At 37.5% G+C, this 23,281-nt stretch overlaps 1 protein-coding gene across 1 annotated transcript in view; it reads left to right on the forward strand.

The window, feature by feature from the left end:
* The window catches only part of LOC146003291 (uncharacterized), a 35,825-nt gene extending 20,400 nt beyond the window's left edge, over positions 1 to 15,425 (forward strand). The window contains exons 3-6 of the mRNA XM_083141530.1: positions 136 to 387; positions 3,477 to 3,660; positions 8,986 to 9,158; positions 11,641 to 15,425. Coding sequence (XP_082997656.1) covers positions 136 to 387; positions 3,477 to 3,660; positions 8,986 to 9,158; positions 11,641 to 11,763 — 732 coding nt within the window. The 3' untranslated portion in view covers positions 11,764 to 15,425. The remainder of the gene's footprint in view (positions 1 to 135; positions 388 to 3,476; positions 3,661 to 8,985; positions 9,159 to 11,640) is intronic.
* Positions 15,426 to 23,281: the final 7,856 nt, after the last annotated feature.

The following is a 23,281-nucleotide window of genomic DNA, read 5'->3' on the forward strand; positions in this document are numbered from 1 at the left end:
TAAATAGCGACAGACACTAACTATTATTCCAACTACTTATGCACGGTCCAAGGGCTTGTATAGTAAACGGCAATATTTAATTTCGAGTTCGGTGCGCGGGTACACACATTCAAGAACCAATCGATTTATTTTCAGTGGTACTTCTACCGTCGATGCAAGGGTTGCCCCCACGAATGGAAGTGTCAGCCAACCAGGTGGCTGAGTCCTGAGCTGGAGAGGGAGGAAATTCTCATTGGCAGCATGAACATGGCTCTGGGAAATTTGGTCTCATCATCCATAGCGTACTACATCATCAACGGAGGAACCAGGACGGGACTCTACTTTGAAATTCATCAGTACGGATGGATTTGGTTCGTCCTGCAGTGGCCAGTCATCTTCGTATTTACTGTAAGTGTCCATTCTTTAAACTCAGCATTGAATGAACACAGGAAATTGGAAAATTTTCAAGGGTAGCTATACAAAGTAAAAATTAAAGTGCACCCCTGTGCTTTGCATCACTCCATCAAGGCGTATACGGTGTGTGCACACAGAAAACTAAATGCATCATATCGATTGATGCACCAGAATGCATCGATGAACTAAAGTGCACTAAAATGTGTTTGATAGCATCTTCAAAGAATCAGATTCACATTTGATGCATTTGCATGCATTTTTGTATGTCGTGAAAGAAACACCAAAGTGCATCATTTGATTCAAATGAGGATTTCTATCAGTCGAGATGCACTTCAATGCATTAGTTGATGTTCCTTGATGCACCTTCCTGCATCTTTTTGAATGACTCATTTAAACGTTTGGTCTTAGCTACAGAGTGTATTTAGCTCAGTCTAAAACATTTAAGTGCATCATAAAAAAGATGCATTCTGGTGCATTAAAACGCATCAACTAATGCATTGAAGTGCATCTCGACTGATAGAAATCCTCACTTGAATCAAATAATGCTCTTTGGTGTTTCTTTCACGACATACAAAAATGCATGCAAATGCATCAAATGTGAATCTGATTCTTTAAAGAAGCCATGAAACACACTCTAGTGCATCAATCGATGCATTCTGGTGCATCAATCGATATGATGCATTTAGTTCTCCGAGTGTGGAGTTAGGGCCCCACACTTTCTTGATCACAACCGAAGGCAGGGATGATGTGTTCAGCATCACGCCCCTGGCCGCCTATAACCCCCCACCCCCAGTCTCCTCCATGTACCCACTTTATACGACGCTAGGTGGGCGCCGAATCCGCTTGAACAGGTGGAAACAATCCCTGTTCTCCTCCCCCTCGCCCCCGCGTCTTTAGCATGGTAGTCAGACGTCCTAACTATTGAGCTACAGCGGGTCAAAGAGTATTCATGTTAAGTTCGTTTTGCAGTATTTTTTTTTATTAAATGTATTCACGAAATCATTTAACTTCCACAAAAATATGACATTGATGGTAGAATACTGATGATGATACAGGGTGATCCATTTACAACGCAATCCGGAGTTGGGGAACCGGAAGTGGTACACGTATAATCCTTATACCAAATGTGAAGCCTTGTTCATGCATATATTTTTAAACCGGGGAACAATGATTGGATTTCATTAGTGTCCACGCAGTGTTGCCAAATGTAACGGGAAGTGTAAATGAAATTTTTTACAAAGCATGAAAAATGACACATAATACACATGTACGGACATGCCGACGGTAATTTTCAGTTTGGTTCGGTGGATTAGCTCGGAATCTATGGCAGTGAGAAAAGAAATGTTCATTTCTACCGATAGTCAATCGGATGAGGCGTCTTTAAGGGGAAACTAGGAAAATCGTTGTTTTTAGAAATTAAGACTGTGCAATGGCAACACTGCTGGTGTTTCAGTGCCACAAAGGTGTGTTTCAAAACTGTATACATCATTCAATTACTGGAAACAATAGAAAAGAAACTTGGAAATTTTCATGAAAATAGTGTTACTTACATGCACCTGGCAACCATGTGTTTTGCAGTCTGTACCATATACCTTTGGAATGAGAGGTCCTAGATTCGATCAACCTTGGAAGCAATGAAATGTAATCTCATCTCATTTCACTGCCATAGATGCCGAGCTAATCCACCTAACCAAACTGAAAATTACCGACGACATGTCCGTACATGTGTGTTATGTGCCACATTTTTCATGCTTTGTAAAAAATTTCATTTACACATCCCGTTACATCTGGCAACACTGCGTGGACGCTAATGAAATCCAATCATTGTTCCCCAGTTTAAAAATATATGCATGAACAAGGCTTCAATTTGGTATAAGGATTATATGTGTACCACTTTCGGTTCAAAAGTTGTACTATCCCCAACTCCGGGTTGCGTTGTAAATGGAACACCCAGTATATTCATAGTTGGTATAAGACAGTCATATTTCAATACAGAAGGCATTTTTAAAATCCCTACGAACTACAGTAGGATTTTATAGGCTACAGTACAGCATGTGTGTTTTATTTCCTTGTTGATGTTGCTTTTGTGAATTGTCAATTTGTATACTGTTAATACTACTACTACAACACTAAAAATAAAAACTTGGAAAAATAATTTTAAAGTTCGCATTGTGAGCAGTAAAATCTCTTTCTACCTGTCTACTGGAAACTATTCCAAAGTCCCTATTTTCATACGTAACCGCAATTGTCGCTAGAACATTTTGCACAAACTGTTCAGTTAGTGTAGTGTCATTTGCAGCATTGTAGTTTTCCAACCACATCTTCATATACAGGGTAATTCAAAAGTCTCTTGATATTTTCCTATTATCGCTAATGAATGGTGTTCAGGATGAAAAAAAATATACCCTGTTGTCTATTGAAACGCACCCAAGACTCTGAGCGGCTCTTTGTCCAGACCTGAGTCCCCTAGATGTTTTGTCTGAGGTTGTACAAAGTAAAGAGCAACACCATAGAGTAAGTGACAGCAACAGGGGAGATCACGCAAACTATGTTGGAGCATGTGCTCCAGTCTACGCAAGGGAGGTGTGTGGTATGCCTAGATTTACAGGGCCACCACATTCAAATGTACTGAGTTTCTCTTCTATTCTAGAGTACTATTCAGCAGTACTGTCAATTTTGTCAATAAAATGATTTTTGATTAAAATTTCAAGACTTTCTGAAACTTAAACTGATCAACTGATGGGCCTCCTCGACATTATGTTTCCGATCACGTGAAACCCGAAGTATACAAATTATTTAAATAAATACAAAACTTCTACTTCCGTTTGAATTAATCAGTAAGATTAACGAGAGAGTATATGCCATACTCTCGACTACGCCCCTAGGTATACAGCCACTAATTCAGACTTGAAAATATATGTAGATCAGCAATGTATGCTAAAATGCAGCAAGCTTGTGAACCCTATGTGCAAGAATCTACCCAATAAATTTAAAAATTTATTATTTTTTTCATTTGATTCTCCCTCGGTTATTTAATAAAGTTGCCAAAATGTATATTTTCTGATTTTGCACGTCTTTTCCAGGAGTTCTTAGTGTATTGGCAACATCGCTGTTTTCATCTGCCTTTCATCTACAAATCCGTTCACAAACTCCACCATAGATACAAGCAGCCTACAGCCTTCTCTTCAGTGGCCATGCACCCCATAGAGTTCTTCACCTTACAGTCCATTGTTCTGTTGCCGCTTTTCCTCCTACCAGTTCACTGGGGTAAGTATTAGTATTGGACGATATATCGTTCAGACGATATCAATCTCAAGCAGTGGCGGCATTAAGCGCCATGCCATGTTTGACCTTGCACTATGCTAAACCTTATCTACAAGGAAAGTAAACTGCCTCCCCCCCTAAGTTTTAGCACTTGCTTCCCCAGTTTTGCAACCCAATTGCCGACACTTACCTCAAGTTATGAAATACATATGCCAGCATATGATGTATCTCGAATTAGATTAGTAGAGGAAAAGGTCTAAATATGGACCCCCCTTTTTATGTTGTCATTTTCGGAGGAATAAAATTAATATATCAAGCACCTGCCTTTAAAATGCATATCTATGAAATATATACTTACATGTAAGTAAGAAGGTATAGAAGGTCTCAATTTTTCTTAAAAAAAAACCCAGCAATTTCCAAAAAATGGTAAAATGATGTATTTCAAAATTGTGGTCTAAATATGGGCTATTAGTGGCGATATCACAAAAAGCAATTATTTTTTTTTAAAACAACCAGTCATTTATCGCTAAAAGAATATGAAATTCATATTTATGAATAATCTGTTGTTTTGAAACTCACGCGGAATGGGAAGAATCGAAATTAAGAAAAACATCCAAATATTTGTTGAAAATGTGATCTGGGCATTAGACCTCGTGTCAAAGCGCATATTTAGACCATCGCGCTATTTTTCTTCTTCATTTTATTCTCGCTCTCTGTGGTACATATTTCACAAACAAATCATGGCATTATAAAAGCCCACATTTGTTTTATGTACCGCTAATATCATAACCTAAACAAAGCAGATGAGAATTCAGAAAACGCCGAGTTAAAACATACCTGCAAAAAGTTTTCGGAGGTCGCAATTCTATAACAGCGTCCAAGGCCGAAACTAACCACCAATTTCTCTTGCGAATTGGCGCCGCAACCTTTGTTCTTGACAGATAACCAGTTCCCATAGCCTCTGCCAGGCTGCAGCACCCGGAAGCGCTGATAACTCCAAAACCCATATTTAAACCTTCGCCCATATTTAGACCTTCTCCTCTACCATTATTAAATACGTGTGTGAATGTTTTAAGAAATGGTATATATTTAACCAACACTTGAAGTGCAAATTATTAGATTAGAGGATTATTTTCCGATTTTTTTTAGTGCCCGCGATGTACACCAGTTGAATAACAAAAGGAAACGGAAGGAAAAATGCATTCCAGTGATATCAACGCACAAATATGGTCAAAGAAGTGTTCGAAATAAACCTCTGTGTCAAGTAACATGTTTTGTATGTATTTCGAACAAAGGCGCATCTAAATTTTGTGTTATTTCGCAAAATACACTTAATCATAGTGTCGCGTAGTGGTGGCAGCTTGAACATTTAAGGGACACACGACACGAGAGTTTCACACCGAAGAGACAAGATGTACTCGACACGCGGCAAGCTATACTTGTTTCTTTGCTCAATTCACATGATGGTACAGATATAACTGCATTAATCAGTTTATTAGTCACCCGAAAAAACGTAACAAGAGACATCCTTACATCTAAATCGCGTTGTAAAATTTGTGTAAGTTAATTAAACTCGAGAGAGGCATGTTGTGCATGAGAAAACTGAGAAATAATATGCACTGACATCAAATTGTATACGCTAGACTTTCCAGCTTGGATAAAGCGAATACCTAAACACTAGAGAAATGGTTCTTAACCTTCGTGAAACCATGTCCCGATATTTTTTTTTTAAGTCAATGCCCTTAGCCCAAGAATTTTACTCGTAAATCTTTACAGTATTTAAGATTGTTTGCATGAATTAACATGCACCTATGAAATTAAATATTGATAAATATATTCTGGCATAATAATAAAGAGTAATAATAGTTTGATTACGTTTGTAGGATTGTTGACAAATATAATAATATGGATGACGAAGTAGTAACGTCGTCTCCTTGTAATTAAGTGATCCCGGATTCGATAACATGTGGAGGCACATACTGGCGCGGGTCCCACTTTAAACTGTAGGTCGAGTCCTGATAAGTACATTTGTGTATAAAATGGACTTAAAAACGAAAACTCACAACTCAAATATAATATTGAGATTATGATAGTTGTCAACAACTTTCAGCAGAACATTTCGCAGTTCAGTATGGCTAATACGAGGGTACGGTATCGGCTCGCGGCCCTGCATTTGGGAAACAATGCACTAGAGTACTTTACCATGTTGATTGATCTGTTTTGGACTAAAGTGCCTCCATATGCTGTTTTTCTTTTTAAATAAAAGCAGTAACGTCGTAATTGGTAAAAAAAACATGGCCTCTTTACACGATGCTGAAGGCAAATTACAGCCGATAACTGCATCAAAAAAATTGATAAAGCGAAAAGAACGTTGTGCTTAAATCTTAAAACATTGTACATATCCTTTATTACATCAACAAATTTGAGATTCGAACATGTTGTAAGGCCTCCGGTTGGGCTCTCTTCTAGAGTCTAAATATAGCTCGTTGGAGTGAAGCATTCACTGCGCATCCGCGAACATCAAACTGAGGCGACACGATGCACGGTATTGAGAAAACGGCACAGTCATAGAGGCACGTAAGCGACATGCGACACGTGCAGCTTGCCGTGTCTGTTCGGTTCGAAAGGTTGCATTGATTACTGAGGGTTCGCTTCCACGCGACACGTGTCGCATGTCTCTTCGGTGTGAATTCTCCCTAACGTGTAGCTACACACCACTTGAAATATTGCTTTCATACGCTGCCCTAGTTCACAGCCACAACTCATGTAATAATGACGGTTCTATACAGCGTCTCTAGAATGCTCCACTGGACGTGGCACTTCGCTTAGTAACAAAAAACTTCTCGGCTCACTTCGAGAGAGTGGACGTGCATTCGTATAGCAACGAGGCGAAAAAAATAACGCGGGAGCTGGTTGCCAAGAAAAACAATTCTGTCTAACCTTTGCAGTTCGCATAATATGCAAATATGAAATATGGATATTTGATTTTTGTTCCACGACCACCATTTTGATATGTATTGTCACTTGGCTGAGTATTATCGATATTGCAACATTGCATTAAGCATTAATTGCAGCGGTCCAACAAATGATGATAATATTATGTGTGATTGACATATTTCCACATAAACAAGCTTCAATGGGTTTGAGTTTGATTACACGTTATGCACAGATAGTAGTGTTGCCCACGAGACGAGACGAGACGAGACTTGGGTCTGTCTCGTCTTTTCTCGTGAAAATGCTGTCTCGTCTCGAAAATATTCGTTTGTCCCGTCTCGTCTCGAAGGGTTCTGTCTCGTCTCGTCTCGTCCTGTCTCGTGAAAGTATCCAGGATATTATGGCAACAAAAGTTATAACTGGGAGAAATCACAAAATATTATTCTCGAAAATTGGTTAAACCTGTAATCACTTTGCTCACTGTAGCTATAGTGAGAATAAATATGATTCCTTAATCATAAGAACATGAGTATATCAAATAAAGTTTGTTGATTATCAATAGCTAGATAATGTATAGAATCTGCCTTGCTTTTCTAGCTCCCATCCACTCTTTATCCATCGTACACGCAGGGAGCTTTCAGACAGAAGGAACACGCGACAGGCGACAAGCCACACGGGGGTTTGCACTGAAGTGACAAGCGACAGGACCCCCTTCCGTTCCGTTTATGATAAAAGTATTCACCGCACGGGCAATACCAACAGATCGAGGCGATTCTACGCTCGATATTAAGAAAACGACCCAATTTGAGCGACACGCAAGCGACAAGAGACACGTGCTGCTTCGGTTCGGAAGGTTGCGTTTACTGAGGGTTCGTATCCAAGCGAAACATGTTGCTTGTCGCTTCTCTCCTGTGACTTGTTCAATGTGACAAGCGACACGGAAGAGGGTCGCAAATGAAAGAAGGGTCTGTTTGGGCGAGAAATTTTATGACGATTGTCGCCAGTATGGCTGGAACAGGGCCGTAGAAAACAATGGCAGTGACTACCTCCAGATCGTTTTGCGCAAGGATGAATGGAAGAGAGCTCTTGGGGTAGCAGATAGTTGCCACATATAAGGTATTCTGAGGAAATTTCAGTAGGAAGATACAGGGACACGAGGCTAAAGTCTGGGCAAATTCGTTACGGACAACGTGTGACGAATTAGGATTTTTCGAGGGGGAATCTTACAGATCTCTATTCCTGTAATAGAAGCTGTTTTGGGTTTCCAAAGAAAATGCTTTATTCCGAATAAATAAATATTTGTAATTGATTAGTTATTTTGCTTATATTTTTTCGAGACTTTCGAGACGAGACGAGACTCTTCAGGAGCCGTCTCGTCCCGTCTCGTGTCTCGTCTCGAAAACGAGACGAGACGAGACAGGTGGTCAGTCTCGTCCCGTCTCGAATTTTAAAAAGCCTGTCCCGTCTCGTGGGCAACACTAACAGATAGGCTAATCGGAAATGAACTTACAGTTTAAATTGGGATCCGAACCACTGTGCAATATGCCTCCACCGGGTATCGAACCCGGGATCACTTGATTACAAGGCACCGACTTATGTAAAAACAAAGAACACAACACACAAGAAAAGTTATGCTTTTGCAAACATTTTGTCTGAATAAAGAACAGAGTTAAAAATCACTTTGTCTTACTTTTGTCCAAAAGCTTACATGCATTTGAGCAGTGGCGCTAGTGTCGCTATTTTAAGCCTAGGGGAAACGAGCGTTTAGGAACAGCATTAGCACCTTGGGAAATACATGCTAACTGCACCAAACCTGGCCTGCCTAACCAATCCACGTAGGCATATGCTAGCATAAATAAGCATATAAATAGGTTTGGAAAGTTATATTTTGTTTACTTAAGTTATTATATGTATACGTGGATAGGTTAGGCACATCAGGTTTGGTGCTGTTTGCATGTAGGCCTATTTCCCAAGGTGTTAATGCTGTCCCTAGCTGCTCGTTCGGGGAAGCTTGTAGTTCGCATATTTTCAGATGTTTCAGAAATCTTGGAGCTAGTGTAGTTCTTGTTTTACATTGAGGCAGCTGTGAATTTTATTTCCTCCCATGAATAAAAAATTGACAAGCACTTAAATAGAGCGCTCAATATTTTTGGCGCGGGCAGTAGTAATGCGCGCCAAAAATCGACAATGTTGCCAACGAAACATGAATATAACTGCATTGCGGATAATTATTGACTAACCCTCGTACTTCTACTAACAACACTAATATTTCTGGGACGGTTCAAACCAAATGCATCCTTCTTAGTTTTCAGTGCTGTGAAATTATTTAAGACAGAATTGCTATGTGGTGCACAACATTACTTTTTTCATTATTTGTTTCTTTGACAATTCCAGTGCCATATCTCACCATAGTGACGTATGACTTCTACCAAGGGATGTTGGATCATTCGGGAATAGACTTCAAACCCCACTGGTGGCAGCCATGGCAACCTGGAACTATGTTCCACGACAATCACCATCAGTACTTCCATGTAAACTTTGCACTCAATATGTCATGCTTGGATAAGGTAAGCAAGGGTGGTTCTGCCTGCAGAGCAGAGTGGATAAACATAATGATTTTTAATTTTTTACATCATTTTTGATGTTTCTTTATTTAAATCGATTTTTTTTAAAAAAAAAAAAGACGCTAATATATAATAATAATTATTAATACCATTGTCATCATCATTATTATTCTTTCGAATAAAATTTATTTTTGTTAGTTTATACAATTTACCATTGTATAACAACATTTATAACAGTGGTAATAATACTTATTTTTTTCTACTATTCAACTTTTATCATTTGCCCAACCCCCCCCCCCCCCCCCACAAAATTTTCTGGCGACGCCCATGTATAGATATATGTTTTTTTTATACAAAGGCATTGCAAAATATTTGAACAGTTTGATTAAAAAAAAATTATGTAAATAGCCTATACATTTTTCTGTTTCTGATACTGTATAATATGAACCTACTATGGAAATGTTTGCTGAGTATGTTAATGAAACCACAACAATTTCAGTAACTTTTTTCCAGTGAAAATAAACTTTCTATATCTACTCTATAATTGTAACTTAAAATATTTACACAACGTAGGGAAATCCTTTATCAAATCTGTACTATACGGATATCCAAATTATCCAGAAATTCGCATCCGAAACAGATATCGGATAATTTGAAATCCAGAGATCCGTTATCCGGACTGTGTAGCCATTCCTAAAACAACCATGCATGCTCCAGAATTAATGTATAAGATTTACACTAATTGAGAAATGACAGTCATTTTGCGCACTGTAGGTATCAGCACGTGAAATTTCATTATTAATAATGCCTTTTGAATTTGTATTTAAACGGTATGTGTGTTCATTTAATTTTGTGAGTTTCCTACAGGTAAAAATGGCTGAATACATATAGAGAAATGAAAGGATAGTTTCAACTTTCAGTAGCCCAAGAATGTAAACTATTCATAGTTATAGATAGACCATTAACATTAATAGTAATAACTATTGCTTGATGTTAATTGTTATATATGTAAAAGGGTTGCTAATTTTTGCTTCTACCATTAAACAATTTACAATTAATAAATAATATATTTCCTTTTAAATATTATCACTGTATATATTAATGTGCATCTATTAATAATAACATTATTATCCTTTATTATGTTTATTGTACGAGTGCATTCATATTTATGTTTTCAACTTTCGAAATAATCTATCAAAATGTACCTGAATTATCACTTCTTGAGACTACATACTGTACAATTAATTCAATTACAGCATATTTTTTTCCATAACGTATTCTGAAACTGCTTAGATTATGATGAAAATAACGTTATTATAATTGAATAATACGTGACCATCCGATATAAAAAACAAATAAATCTTTCCACGTTCAACGTTCTTCCAAATAATATAATGAAATGATTAATTGTTGATTTGGTTATACATATAATTTGGACCCGTTTAGCCCTCCCCTTATATACAGCCATGTATATGTATTATTTTATATATAGCTTACTGCTCATGTTCAGTTTTTATGCAATATTATATAAACAAGTGTTAGTTGGCTGAACAGTCCCTTTCGTCCGCGTAATAAAACAATTTATTAGTAGTAGCAGTAGTAATAGTTATAGTACTATGGCGTATCAAAAAGTAAGGTGAATTTTCGATTTATTGAAAAACGTGCATAGAAAAAATATGAAACTAGTATGTTTGACACATGGTATCACACTAAAATTCGACATAGGAACCACTGCCTTCGTGGGCATATCGTGTGAGGTGGGTGAGGGAAATGCCCATTCGGTGGTGTTTTCGGTCCTCACTCAGATTTTTGGGCACCCAGCGCGCACACACTTTCGTGAAGCCAAGTTGGTCATGGACGATACTCCTCACTGAACCATATGAGATGCTCAATGCATCAGCAATGTCATGCAACCTGACTCTTCTGTCTTCACGAATCATCGCATCCACGTCTCACACATTGCTGTCGGTGATGGACGTTGCTGGTCTGCCACTTCTGTCATAATCTGTCACACTACTCCCACCAGTTGCAAATGAGTTACACCACACGTACACTTGTTTCTGCAACATAACACCTTCTCCATAGACCTCCAACAATTCTCGATGAATTTCAGATGGTTTCTTTCCCTTGACCCATAAAAAACGAATAAAACGAATAACACTGCGCACCTCCTCCTTGGAGTAATGTTCAAGTCGTTGCGCCATCTTTGAATTGCTCTAGGTACCAGACGGGTTGATGTAGAAGACTGTAATTGCCGTCAGACTTGCATCAACTTGGTATCTGACACATACAAAAAATTTAATTAGCTACATAAAAAAACTCTGGGTTTTACAGACAAATTCACCTTACTTTTTGATACAACCTTGTATATAGAACATATCGCAATTATAGAGTAAATGAAACAACTTCGTTGTTGTAATTAAGTATATCACCACATTTGTCCCTTATTTATATTGTTAATGACATTTTTTTTTACTTTCCCTAGATCTTCGGCACGTACCGACTCAAAGATCGAATTTATGGGGAAGACATATTTTACGGCAAAGGAAAACCCTTGAGTGAGGCCACTGTTGAGGAGAAGAAAAGGTTTTTAATAAACGAAGAGTGAGACTATGACATAACTACGACACTTTAAGGAATATTATCAGAAGGGCTTGCGAAAAGTACCAGCAATATTGCAAGCAGCAATATTTCGAAGATGGCAAAAAAATATTGCTCTTATCAATCGTTATTGCTTATTTCCATATTACTGCAATTATAAGGGCAAAGTAGGGCACAAAATATGACGGCAAAGTTCATACGTAACTATCTCTTTAGCATAAACAACAGAGAGAATTTTATCACATACCAATCCTAAGTAAGTCATCTGTCTGTTAAATATTTCTAAAAAGTTTAAAATGCACATGATAAAGTGTGGTACAGCACACTCAACTCCATTCCCTACTAATTACTTGGAGAGGGCTAATATGCAGTGGCGTGCCCAGGAGCTTTGAAAGGGGGAGTTACGTAATCTTTTGTAGTAGCCAGGCCTCGTTCTGCAATTTCTTCCTGCCTTTGACGCTCCTTTTTCAGGAATAATGGACCAAACTGTAGGGTATGACCTCCATCAACCCCCTTTGGGCGCGCCACTGGTAATATGAATAGAATGAATTGACTCCCCTTCGTTTTAAGAGTGTAAATCTGCCGTATTCCACTTGCTCTTCTGTGTGATTTCTGCAGTATTCACACGTGGTCATTTTAGTATAAATTTATACAGTAACATCCACAGAGTCCAAGAAGTCACCGCACTCTTACATTATATTGCATAGTAACATAGTATATATGACATTTATTTATTGTAACATGTGTATTTATCTATTTACATTACAACATTCTTGCAAGCAAACAAAATCAAAAAGTTACCATGACAACAATATAAGAAACAAAAATTTAAATTATGTCGAATCAACCCATGTTTGCATACTTTCAACTTTCTATTAATAATAAACACTTAATACATGAACGGCTTTGTAATCAACAGGTTCAGTTAGTTCACTACCAATTTTTCTGAGAGTATAAAGCGAATGTAATATTGAGAATTAAAGAATACCTGCCAATTTTCCACACAGTTGCAACATGATATATGCAAGTGTGGGTATGGGACTTCTTGGACATTCTGTATATTTAAAATAACAAAGCACACTTCAGCTTACAAAACTGTCATGAGTTACAGTCGTGGAAATAATACTTCCTCCATAGGACTACTCGTATTCAGGTTCTATGGGGGAAATATTTTCCCCCACGACTGTACATATCTAATTTCTACATATAATTTGTTGCAGTATATTACTCAATTGTCTTTTGTACACCCAATGGCAAAAGTAATAGTAGGCGAATTGTCCATCACCATTCTTCTCCAGTCTCTTTTTTAACAATTTGATGATTAGAGCCAGGATTTGTATGTAATTACTTATTCTATTGCTTTCTACATACATACCTTGAACACGAAAATGTCACCGAATTATGTAACTGACATCATTTTGCAGAAGTTGTATGTTACATATTTTTACATATTAACCAGGATATTATATATTTTACATAGCCTATTTGCTCATTTACTTTACATAAAACAACATATTTCGGCAACATATTTTTCCTATCTTGATCCTTTTTCGTCTATTTACGATCTCTGAAACATGATGAAGAAAATTTGTATCTCATGTGATGTCAAATTTTCTAATCAATCATAAATGCATAGTGCTCCCCCCTTTTTCTTGTTACATATTTTAGTTTCGCTTTTAGGTCTAGGCAAAGCACCTAGAAACTTGACATCGGTGGACAAGAAAGCTACTTTCCTGTACATAGCGAGGTACACAATATGTTCCCTTGTACAAAAAAGTACAAAAGTAGCTATGTATTTTCATTGGATTGTTCCTTCTGTAGACGCTTTTTTTTACAATTTGTTTTCAAAGTTACGAAGAGCTCTCGTACAGATTTACATATTCTACAATAATTTACCATGTGAAAAGTACAAAATTGGTTTCTTTAATATGTGCACGTTGCTGCGCTTTTTTGAGTTTATAAATTTGATACAAATTTTAATTTGAACAACTTACGTCTTTAAAATTACGTTGAATATGTTCAAATAAAATAAATATCTAGCAGAATTCTTGAAATTGCTTGGATACTCGATTATTATTAATATTACATATTTTATGATACTACGTACAGGGTGCTTACAAACTCCTAGGGCTAGTAGAGGGGACTGAGTAGACAATATTTGGAATAGGAACCGTTTCCGTGCTACAACCATAACAATGTGTTGGATGTGCCTGTGTTGGTATGCAACTGGATAGGTAGTACATGACGTCAGAAGATCACCTGATGACCTAAAGTGTAATCATTTATTACAACCATGTCAAATGAGGTTGTACGTAAGGTACAGAAGTGAATGGCGTGTAACTCAGTCCATGATACAAACAAATTTATTTGGTAACAATGCCAAGGGAACAAAAAAGAAACGTACCATTCATTGATCAACACCTGCGTCGACAGTGGAACGCAACAATTTGTTTCTGTCTTCTGCACTGGATGTGTCGCATACGGCACTACTCAACTACAACAGTGGCTCGATGTGACGACCACCAACGTCGTTGCACACATTGTACCAACGAATCATTTTCCGAATCAACCATGTTCATAGGAGACGCACAGGCACGTGAAAGGGGGCTCCAGGCGGGATACCACGGCAGGGTAGACGCCACGTGCCATCAGGTGATCTTCTGACGTCATGTACTGCCTACCCGGTTGCATACCAACACAGGCACATCCAACACATTGTCATGGTTGTAGCACGGAAACGGTACATTTCCGGACAAGGGTTCCTATTCCAAATATTGTCTACAGTCCCCTCTACTAGCCCTAGGAGTTTGTAAGGGGAATTTCAGAGCACCCTGTATTTAGCTACATATCCTTTTTATAATACATATTAAGGTACATCAATTATTGTTACATATTTATGTACATATTTTGTACTTTGATATTACATAAAAATCCGGTGTCTAGTGATGATGATGAATTGAAATAAAAACTTCAACAAGGAGAGAACAGCATGTGCTTCTCGCCAACAGAATTATGTTGCTTAAAACAACACAGTGGATGTAGAATAAAAATAATGAAAGTACCGAGGAACAATTTGCTTACTATTACCTTTGTGAATTGTGGGTGACTGTAGCCTACAAGTATTCTGAATCTCAACATGATGGAATTAAAACCTTAGTGATAATCCTAAAATTTATAATAGACAGATTTTTTTAATGCAGAGAATTAATCAAATAATCGATCGTTGTGTTATGTAAACTAAATAAATAAATTGTAAAATTGAAACTTTTGGAAAAGATTAGTTTTCATAGCTTCAAATAATATAAATGGCACCTAGTTTCATGATTGCAAAAACTACTATAAATTTACATGAAGATATTTCTGCAGCTAGTTTGAAGATTGGAACACTATTGTACTTGAGTGAATGCTGTACTTATGGATCGAAATCTGCGCTCCGCCCAGTAGCATAACTAACATGCTCTGCGCCCCCCCCCCACCCAGCAACTTGCAGTTGTACGCCCCTTCTCGTTAAAATAAGGTTTTCTTTCTAAAATATTAATACACGCATACGTACATTACGTATATACGTACATACAAATATGAAAATATGAAAATATGAAAATACATTTTAATATGATTCAATGTAAAAAAAATATATACGAAAGATTAAGACAGTAGGTTTAATATTGACTTATAACACCATTAAGCCTTGTTTCCATGATTATGAAAAACTAAATATGCTGACCAAGGCAGTAATTTATTTTATTAAAAACATAAACGAACGTAACGTTTCAACCTTCTAGCAAGGTCTTCTTCAGACTCTGTATCAAGTACAAAAGTCTTTTGTTTTATTTTAATAAAATAAATTACTGCCTTGGTCAGCATATTTAGTTTTTTCTTAATATTGACGTATCTTATTACAACCAACATTTTATCAAATTTAGTAATGTCTTGGGTTGTATCCAAAATAAGGGAGGGGGTGCGTTTAGAACGTCATGTATTATGGCACTCAACACCTGTTTCGAAGCCAGTCTAATAAGTTAATTTTGAATTAACTTGGCAGGACTTAAGTATTTTGTCTTGTTTTTCTCATTTTCAATATGAGTCTTAACCTTTTGATTACAGAGCCCATTTTGCAGGTAAGCCCCCGGTGACCCCGCCGATTTTTAGCAAAATGCAGAGTTTAATTTAGATGACTGTAGTTCGGAGGCTAATTGCCCTAGACAGACGAATGATATATCGTTATACGCGGAATGAACCATAGAATCGGACTACATACAATTTATGCACATTGAGTGTATCTATGGATGCGGGGGGAGGGGAGGATTCAGAAAATTCAAATATTTCTGAAGAAAAATTGTTCACCCTCCCTCCCTGGACAACAGAGTACAGGACATTGTCAAAATACACATGAAAATGATCGCACAAAAACGCTTTTTTTTCTCAAAGAAAGCCGCAAATTTCCCTTTTTTTAAATGTAATAACAATACATTTCCAGGGACGTGCAACAGTCCTTACGCCAACATATATGTGTTAACAATAATATAAAAAAAATCGCAAGGAAACACAGGAAATAAACTCGCCGTAGTTGGTCGGAACTTCTGTCGGCTTGAAAAGACTATATTTTTTAAAGAGAATAATAACGGCAATGAGATTTATTTACACTAAATTTCTAAGTGATAGTATTAGGAGGGGCAACTGCCCCTTTTGCCTCCCACCCCCTGTGCGTCCGCCTATGCCAAGAACTAAAAATTACCAACCATAGGAGGTGCGGCAGCAGTGCTTTTCTTTCCTGTTCTCGACAGTCACATATATTGTAATGAAATATCAATTTATTGTGATGTTTTGATAAATTTGTTATAATCTTTATTTTATTGAAGTTTAACAACTTAGAATGATTGGCAGGGGTGCCCAAACGCAACTTTCAATCAGCCAATCTTCCTCCCGGCCAATGTCTCCCAGTTTCCACTACTCAGCAATGACATTGCCCGATCGGAAGTCGCACTCGCACCTGCATTCCTATTTCAAGATCTTCTCTGTCCACAATATACATATACAATATACAGTGTAAGTCAAAAGTCCCAGGACACCCTAATAAGTAGAAAACGACTTGACGGAGGGCGATGAAATTTCGGATATGGGTAATTGGGTTGGGGGCACACCAGATGGGACTAGTGTGTATCATGGCGGTCATCTTGAAAGCCGCCAACTTGGAATTACATCCAGATTTTTAAATGGGAAGGGGTTCATGTAGCATATCATTTTACATGTGCGTTTTCTCAGAAATGAGAATATGCAGTTACTTTTCCCCTCACTTTATTTGATGAAGATATTTTCACAGTTAAAGTTCACTTTGGCATCCTACAAGATGTGCTCTGTGTGTTGCCCGTTCTGTGCTACACACAACGTAAGACGTTTCAGCCAGTCCACATGGACACGCCATAACACTGCAGGGTCGACAGAGTCACATGCTGCAGATGTCGGAGATTAGTGACTCTCTTGATAAACTATGGCTTTAAGATGACCCCAAAGGTAAACAAGGGTCGTAAGTTCCGAGAAAAGGCACATGTAAAATGATATGCTACATAACCCCTTCCCATTTGAAAATCTGGATGTAATTCCAAGATGGCGGCTTTCAAGATGGCCACCATGATACCCACTATCCCCATCTGGTGTGATCCCACCTCAGTTACCCATATCCTAAATTTCATCGCCCTCCGTCAAGTCGTCAGAAAGATCTGTTTTTGCCGACAGATGGTCATATGGACAAATCGTTTCAATATCTGTAACAATCAGTTCACCCAACCTAACAAATATTGTGGATGAAAATGACTGTCATCCTTATTAACATGGTAAGAACCAACATGATAATAATTAGGGGCAAGTTTTTGAAATGTTACTGTGTTTGTAAGAAAAGTATTTACATGTTTTGAACTCTCAAGAAATGACAGCGTCTGTATGTTACATAGAAATTAAAAATAACAATTTGATGTAATTTTATTTTATTGAACTTTTTTGTTATTTAACGTTGCTTTTATGTCACTTATGGCTAATGGCGACAATGAGGATGAGTGATGAAATTTATGAAAGGACACTCGAAAAGAAAACATGTTCATGCTGGGATTCGATCCCGGGCGTCTTAGTGCTGTAAAATATTTTTAAAGTTTTTTATAAACCAACAAGGGATGTAAGAAATTCAATCTTTTACACTTGGTAGCTCGTCACATGGACGTCCGTAGGATTTTTGCCAGGGAGGGGCAAATAAAGTAATTTTACCAGGGGGGGCAAAGGAGGGATATTTTCTCTACAAAATAGCGATACCCCACAAAAAAACACTGCTTCAGTCTAAAATTATCATGCCTTACAATAATTAACATAAATTACTTGGCCGTGACGCTCCCTTCCGGACGTCCATGCTAGCGATGAACTTTCCAATGCGGGAAATAGCTCAATGGCTCGGTGAGTTTGGAGACCTTTGCTCTTAAGAGGCAGTGGCGTCGCGTGCTGTTCACATACGAGTGTTCACAATAATGTATTTGTACTGAATGCAGATTTACTCCTCTCCCTTGTAACTTCATCTTCAATTGAAAATGTGAGACTAACAGTTCAATTTATTTTCAACAATTTTCCCCCAAATTCACGCTATAACGCTATATTTGAAGTAATACAAGAAGGACCTAGGAGAAATTGTCCCTCTCTCCCTTAAAATCTGCCAGGTTTAGCGAATTCTCGGTAAAGTTTGCAACTATGTAGCGCAGACCTTTTTGAGTACCCGTAGACATGCGTTGTATATGTTGCACTCTGGTGCCGTAAGAAGTATTACCGCTTGCATCAGTGTTCGCACAGCGAAGTGAACATCTTCGGGATATAGTGGCCAACAGCCCCTTAGCTGTCAGCTCTATCCAACACGCACAGCAATTGTGTTCAACGCCCTCCGTGGAACACCGTGGGAGTCAGTGTTACCAACTATCTAGAAAAGTAATCCGACGTGAAAGAAGTCGTGTCAGAGTAAATTGTGTGTAAATACTCGTGCAACAAACATAGTATTTCTTCGAATAAATATACGTATACGCGTGTGTGTGTGTGTGTGTGTGCATGCATTTAATATGTACGTAATTCAAGACATTTACATGAGTGTTCACTTGCTCATGCGAACATTATCATGCGACGCGCCTCCTTAGAGGTTATACGAATTGTCCTTTTGGGTGTTGTAGTTTCGTCCTTATACAGTGGGATCCATGAGCTATTACCGCGCAAATTGTCCATGACTATTTTCATTTATTTTTCTCCTACATCCTATGTGTTTTTAAGCGATGTATTTTTATGTATGCCGGTGCAGAGCAGTCAACAGCTTGTTTTGAGTTTTCTTTTAATTCTTGAAGCTCTTATTGGGTCAAATAAAGTGAACGAACATGGTGATGGACAATTTGCACGTTAATACTCATGGATTAATACGAGTAACTTTAAAGCTTAGCGTGTGGTGCCTCATGCACACAACTTTTCTTAGCGTGGAATATGCTTCTTGCGTAAACATGTTTCAAATTAGTCTGCCTCTATGTGATGGTTATAGCTCTTCGACGTTGCTGATTTATTTCGTACATAATAATTAGGAATCTTAATGACATCAAACGCTTATTAAATTTGATGATTCACCACATGTGAAATGTATGGAAAGCTGCGTGATGTGCTGGTATGCGGCTCAGAAAACCCAAAATATATTTTAACAACTTAATAACATACTGCTTTACTTATGAAAAATAACGTGAATGCACTAGCGAATACAATTTTGGCGAATGAAGTGATTACGGGATGAATAGGCTACAAAAAATTATTTTTTTACGTCTGGACGTTCATTCTCTAATGTTTCTTCCGAATAAGAACGGCTGGCTGACGTCACAGTTTACAGGGTTGCCAAATTCAAGGCTCCGGCCTCCCTCGGATTAAGGGTGGCCTTGCTAGTGCGGCTCTGTCCGCATGTGTATCCGTTTTACATTTCGGTCTGTACCTACATTCCAGCAGAATTAACTGTAGAGTTTCCGTTGGCCCGTTACAGCTCTAGCCAATTCGAGCGCAGTTCCATCACTCACAGAGCGGCCATTTCACTCAAGTTAATTCTGCTGGACTGTAGGTAGATATTGCATATTTTCATACATATATTGTACTTGAGCCTTACATAATAATATACGAAATTATTATTTAGAATTGCAATTACATAGAGTAGTTTCCTTCCATGTATAGGTTTTAGGTTGACAGTGCTGCTTATTAGGCTCTGAAATACGGGAAGTTGTCAATCATTCCACTTCGAGTGCGGTACGATCGAGCGTATTACGTTCGAGCGTCATATATTCGATCGAGTATTTTCGAGCGAAAGTGGTCCAATACAGTACTCTACCGCAAAGCCTCTATTCTATCCTGCGGCCTCGTTACTTAATAAGTAATATATTATCGTTTTCTCCAATTTCAACTTTAGCACAAAAGTACAAATTTAGATTTAAAAAAAGAGAGCTGGATAGGACCAGACTTTGAAGCACCGCTTGCACCTCCGGTTTTTATATGAACATTACATTGAGGGGATATCCAAATCTTGTGTATTGCTATTGTCTTAGACTGTTGCGGAAATTCTGGTGTGGAGACTGACATTTCTTTTTTTGGAGGAGACAATATCCACCCCTCAATATCAACAGTAAGTCTAAAATTTATTGAGTATTAAATTTAAAGGGAGAGAGAGAAAGCTCTTGATAAAGTGTTAAATCTTAGGCTGTCAAGGGATTTCTGTAGTGAAGACAGACTTCGAATTCAATTTTGGAGATTTCAATTTCAGGGGTCGGAATTGTTTTGGTCGCCATTTTGAAACCGGACAGTGGATTACAGTAGTATAAAATATGATAGGATGAGCACAAAAATCGTACAAAAGAAGAGGTTATTTGATTAAACAGCCCGATTTGCCTACACTTAAAACTATGCCAAGATGCCCTTATTCCCTATTTCTTCAAGTGTGATATGCTCTTAATTCTAAGAATTCTGAATTCTAGTGTAGAAAAGAAGAACCCTCAATAGACAGATTTGCCTACACTTAAAACTATGCCAAGATGCCCTTATTCCCTATTTCTTCAAGTGTGATATGCTCTTAATTCTAAGAATTCTGAATTCTAGTGTAGAAAAGAAGAACCCTCAATAGACAGATTTGCCTACACTTAAAACTATGGCAAAAAGGGCATATAGCCCAATCGGCCATGTGTGTACACATTTAAATCTAAAGAATTTTGAATTCTAGTGTAGAAATAAAGAACTCCCCTCAGACAGATTTGCCCATGAGTGTAAAAGCTGAATCTCTTAGTTTGTTGTCTATAAACTTGTCAAAAATATGCCCCTCTTGATATTGTTTTGACTATACTTAAAACTAGGGCAAAAATGCTTATATTCTCATCCTCTACAACTTACAGATCAATACAATAGGACAAGGGCAGGCAAGCAAATTGGTTTCATGTTTTTTCTAATCTTTGATCAGTTTCATGTCCTGGCCAGCAATAAATTATATGCTTGCATGCATGAGATAAAATCTACACTGTGCTTTTTCAGGGAATATTCCCCATACATGCCATCATGTCATTGACTCCAAGGGAAATTCTTAGTAAAAAGAACATTGGCCTCTTATGCCTGAATTGGATTCAAGTTTTGCTTTGTTCTGATAATATATACCCGAGAGAGACTTACAGAATATTCATTGCACAGTTCAAAGTCCAACTTTGAATTGTATTTAGCTGATATATAGCTCATAACTCCTGGGTTCTGATGCTCAATAGAATATGGACATAGTCCCATGGCTTATATGCTTTGTAATCAAGAGGCTTCTGTGTTTAAGACCTCTCTATGGAGAAGTGCTAGTCTTGTTGTCTTGTAATCAAGAGGCCCCCAGGTCTGAAACCTGGTAGAGTGTGTGGGCCTCCCCTGATGGCAAAGTGTTGGTATTATTGCCTTGTAATCAAGAGGCTCCTGGTTTGAGGCTCTGGTAAAATGTGTAAGATTGAAATACATGTGGCAGAATAATATCCCCACATGTAATATTTTGAGAATATTTATTGCTAGCTGATATACAGCTGAGGTTTGAAACCTGGTAAAGTGTGTTGTACAACAGCATAATAGAGCAAAACTACTCTATATTGGGGATCACCAGAGCATAGTTTCTGCTGTTGTCTGGGTATAAAAGCACCAGCTCAGCCACTAACTGCTGTTATAATTGTTTTGGCATATTGTCCATAGTTCTGTTTTTTTGGACCAAGAAATTTTATATAAACAAACAACAAAAAATGCCAAATCAAAAATATTGCAATCAATGCAATAAAAATATATCTAGTTCTAATTGGTCTAGGCACCGGTTTATTTGTGACCGTAAGAAATGCAGAAAGGCTACAAAAATGTGTCCAAGATGCCATAAAATATTAAGCAAGGCATACTATAAAAGGCATAAGTGTAATTTTTATGTACAGTCATCAATATTGCCCCCACAACCATCTACATCTGGTCTGAAAAGGAAGCATGAAACACCTGTTAATGCTAGAGCAGCAAAGCAGCCACGCTATGCACTACCTATCCATAGCAGTTTTAATGGCCAATTAAGGGATTACCGGTTTGTATCAGAGCAAAAATGTGGTATTAAGAATTTTTTGAACAGTATAAATCCTGATGTGCAGGCAATTCTAAATGCACAAAATGGCTCTTATAAGCTGTCTCTCAAATTGTTTACACAATATAAGAAACCAAATGGCACAAAATTTACACAGCCCCACATAACAGAAACTGTACCTGTATACTCAAATACAAATTCAGACAAAATAATAAGCAGTTTGATAGATCAATTGAATATTAAACACTCTGAATTTGCTGGAAAAGAGTCTGGATGGAGCCTATGCGGTTCTTCACACAAGCTCTATGTTAATATTTCTGAATTCAGCCCATTACAAGGATCTACATATCTGCCATTACCTGCTAATATTAAAAACAAAAGAGCCGTGGTTAATATAGAAAATAATGATGAGAAATGCTTTTTGTGATGTATTTTAGCTGCTTTGTTTCCAGTTTCAAGGAATCCTCAGAGAATAAGTTATTATAAACAATATGAACACAATTTTGATGAAGCAATGGAGGGTTTAGAATATCAAATGTCTGTTCAGAATATTGATAAATTTGAAAAAAAGGCCCGGGATATCAATGGTAAACAATTATCTATTAATGTATTTATTTGTTCTACTCGCCGTGGCAATTGCTTGATAGCACCTCTCAGAATCAGTACATTTGATGATGATTCTGCTGTTCCGATTGATCTGCTCTTAATTGAAGGGGATGGCACATATCATTACACTCTGATACATAATCTTGAAGCTTTAGTGAGAACACAACTAGACAAATCTAATAGAATATTTAAGTTGTGCAGAAGATGTTTAACTGTATTTGATGGTCAAAAAAATAATAAATGGTGTTTGTGAATGTAACACAGAAATTGCTAAAAACAAATTAATTGAACATTTAAAATATTGTGGCAACCATAA

The sequence above is a fragment of the Lepisma saccharinum genome, chromosome 20 (assembly GCF_977018435.1).
Source record: "Lepisma saccharinum chromosome 20, izLepSacc3.1, whole genome shotgun sequence".
In the NCBI taxonomy this organism is placed as follows: domain Eukaryota; kingdom Metazoa; phylum Arthropoda; class Insecta; order Zygentoma; family Lepismatidae; genus Lepisma; species Lepisma saccharinum.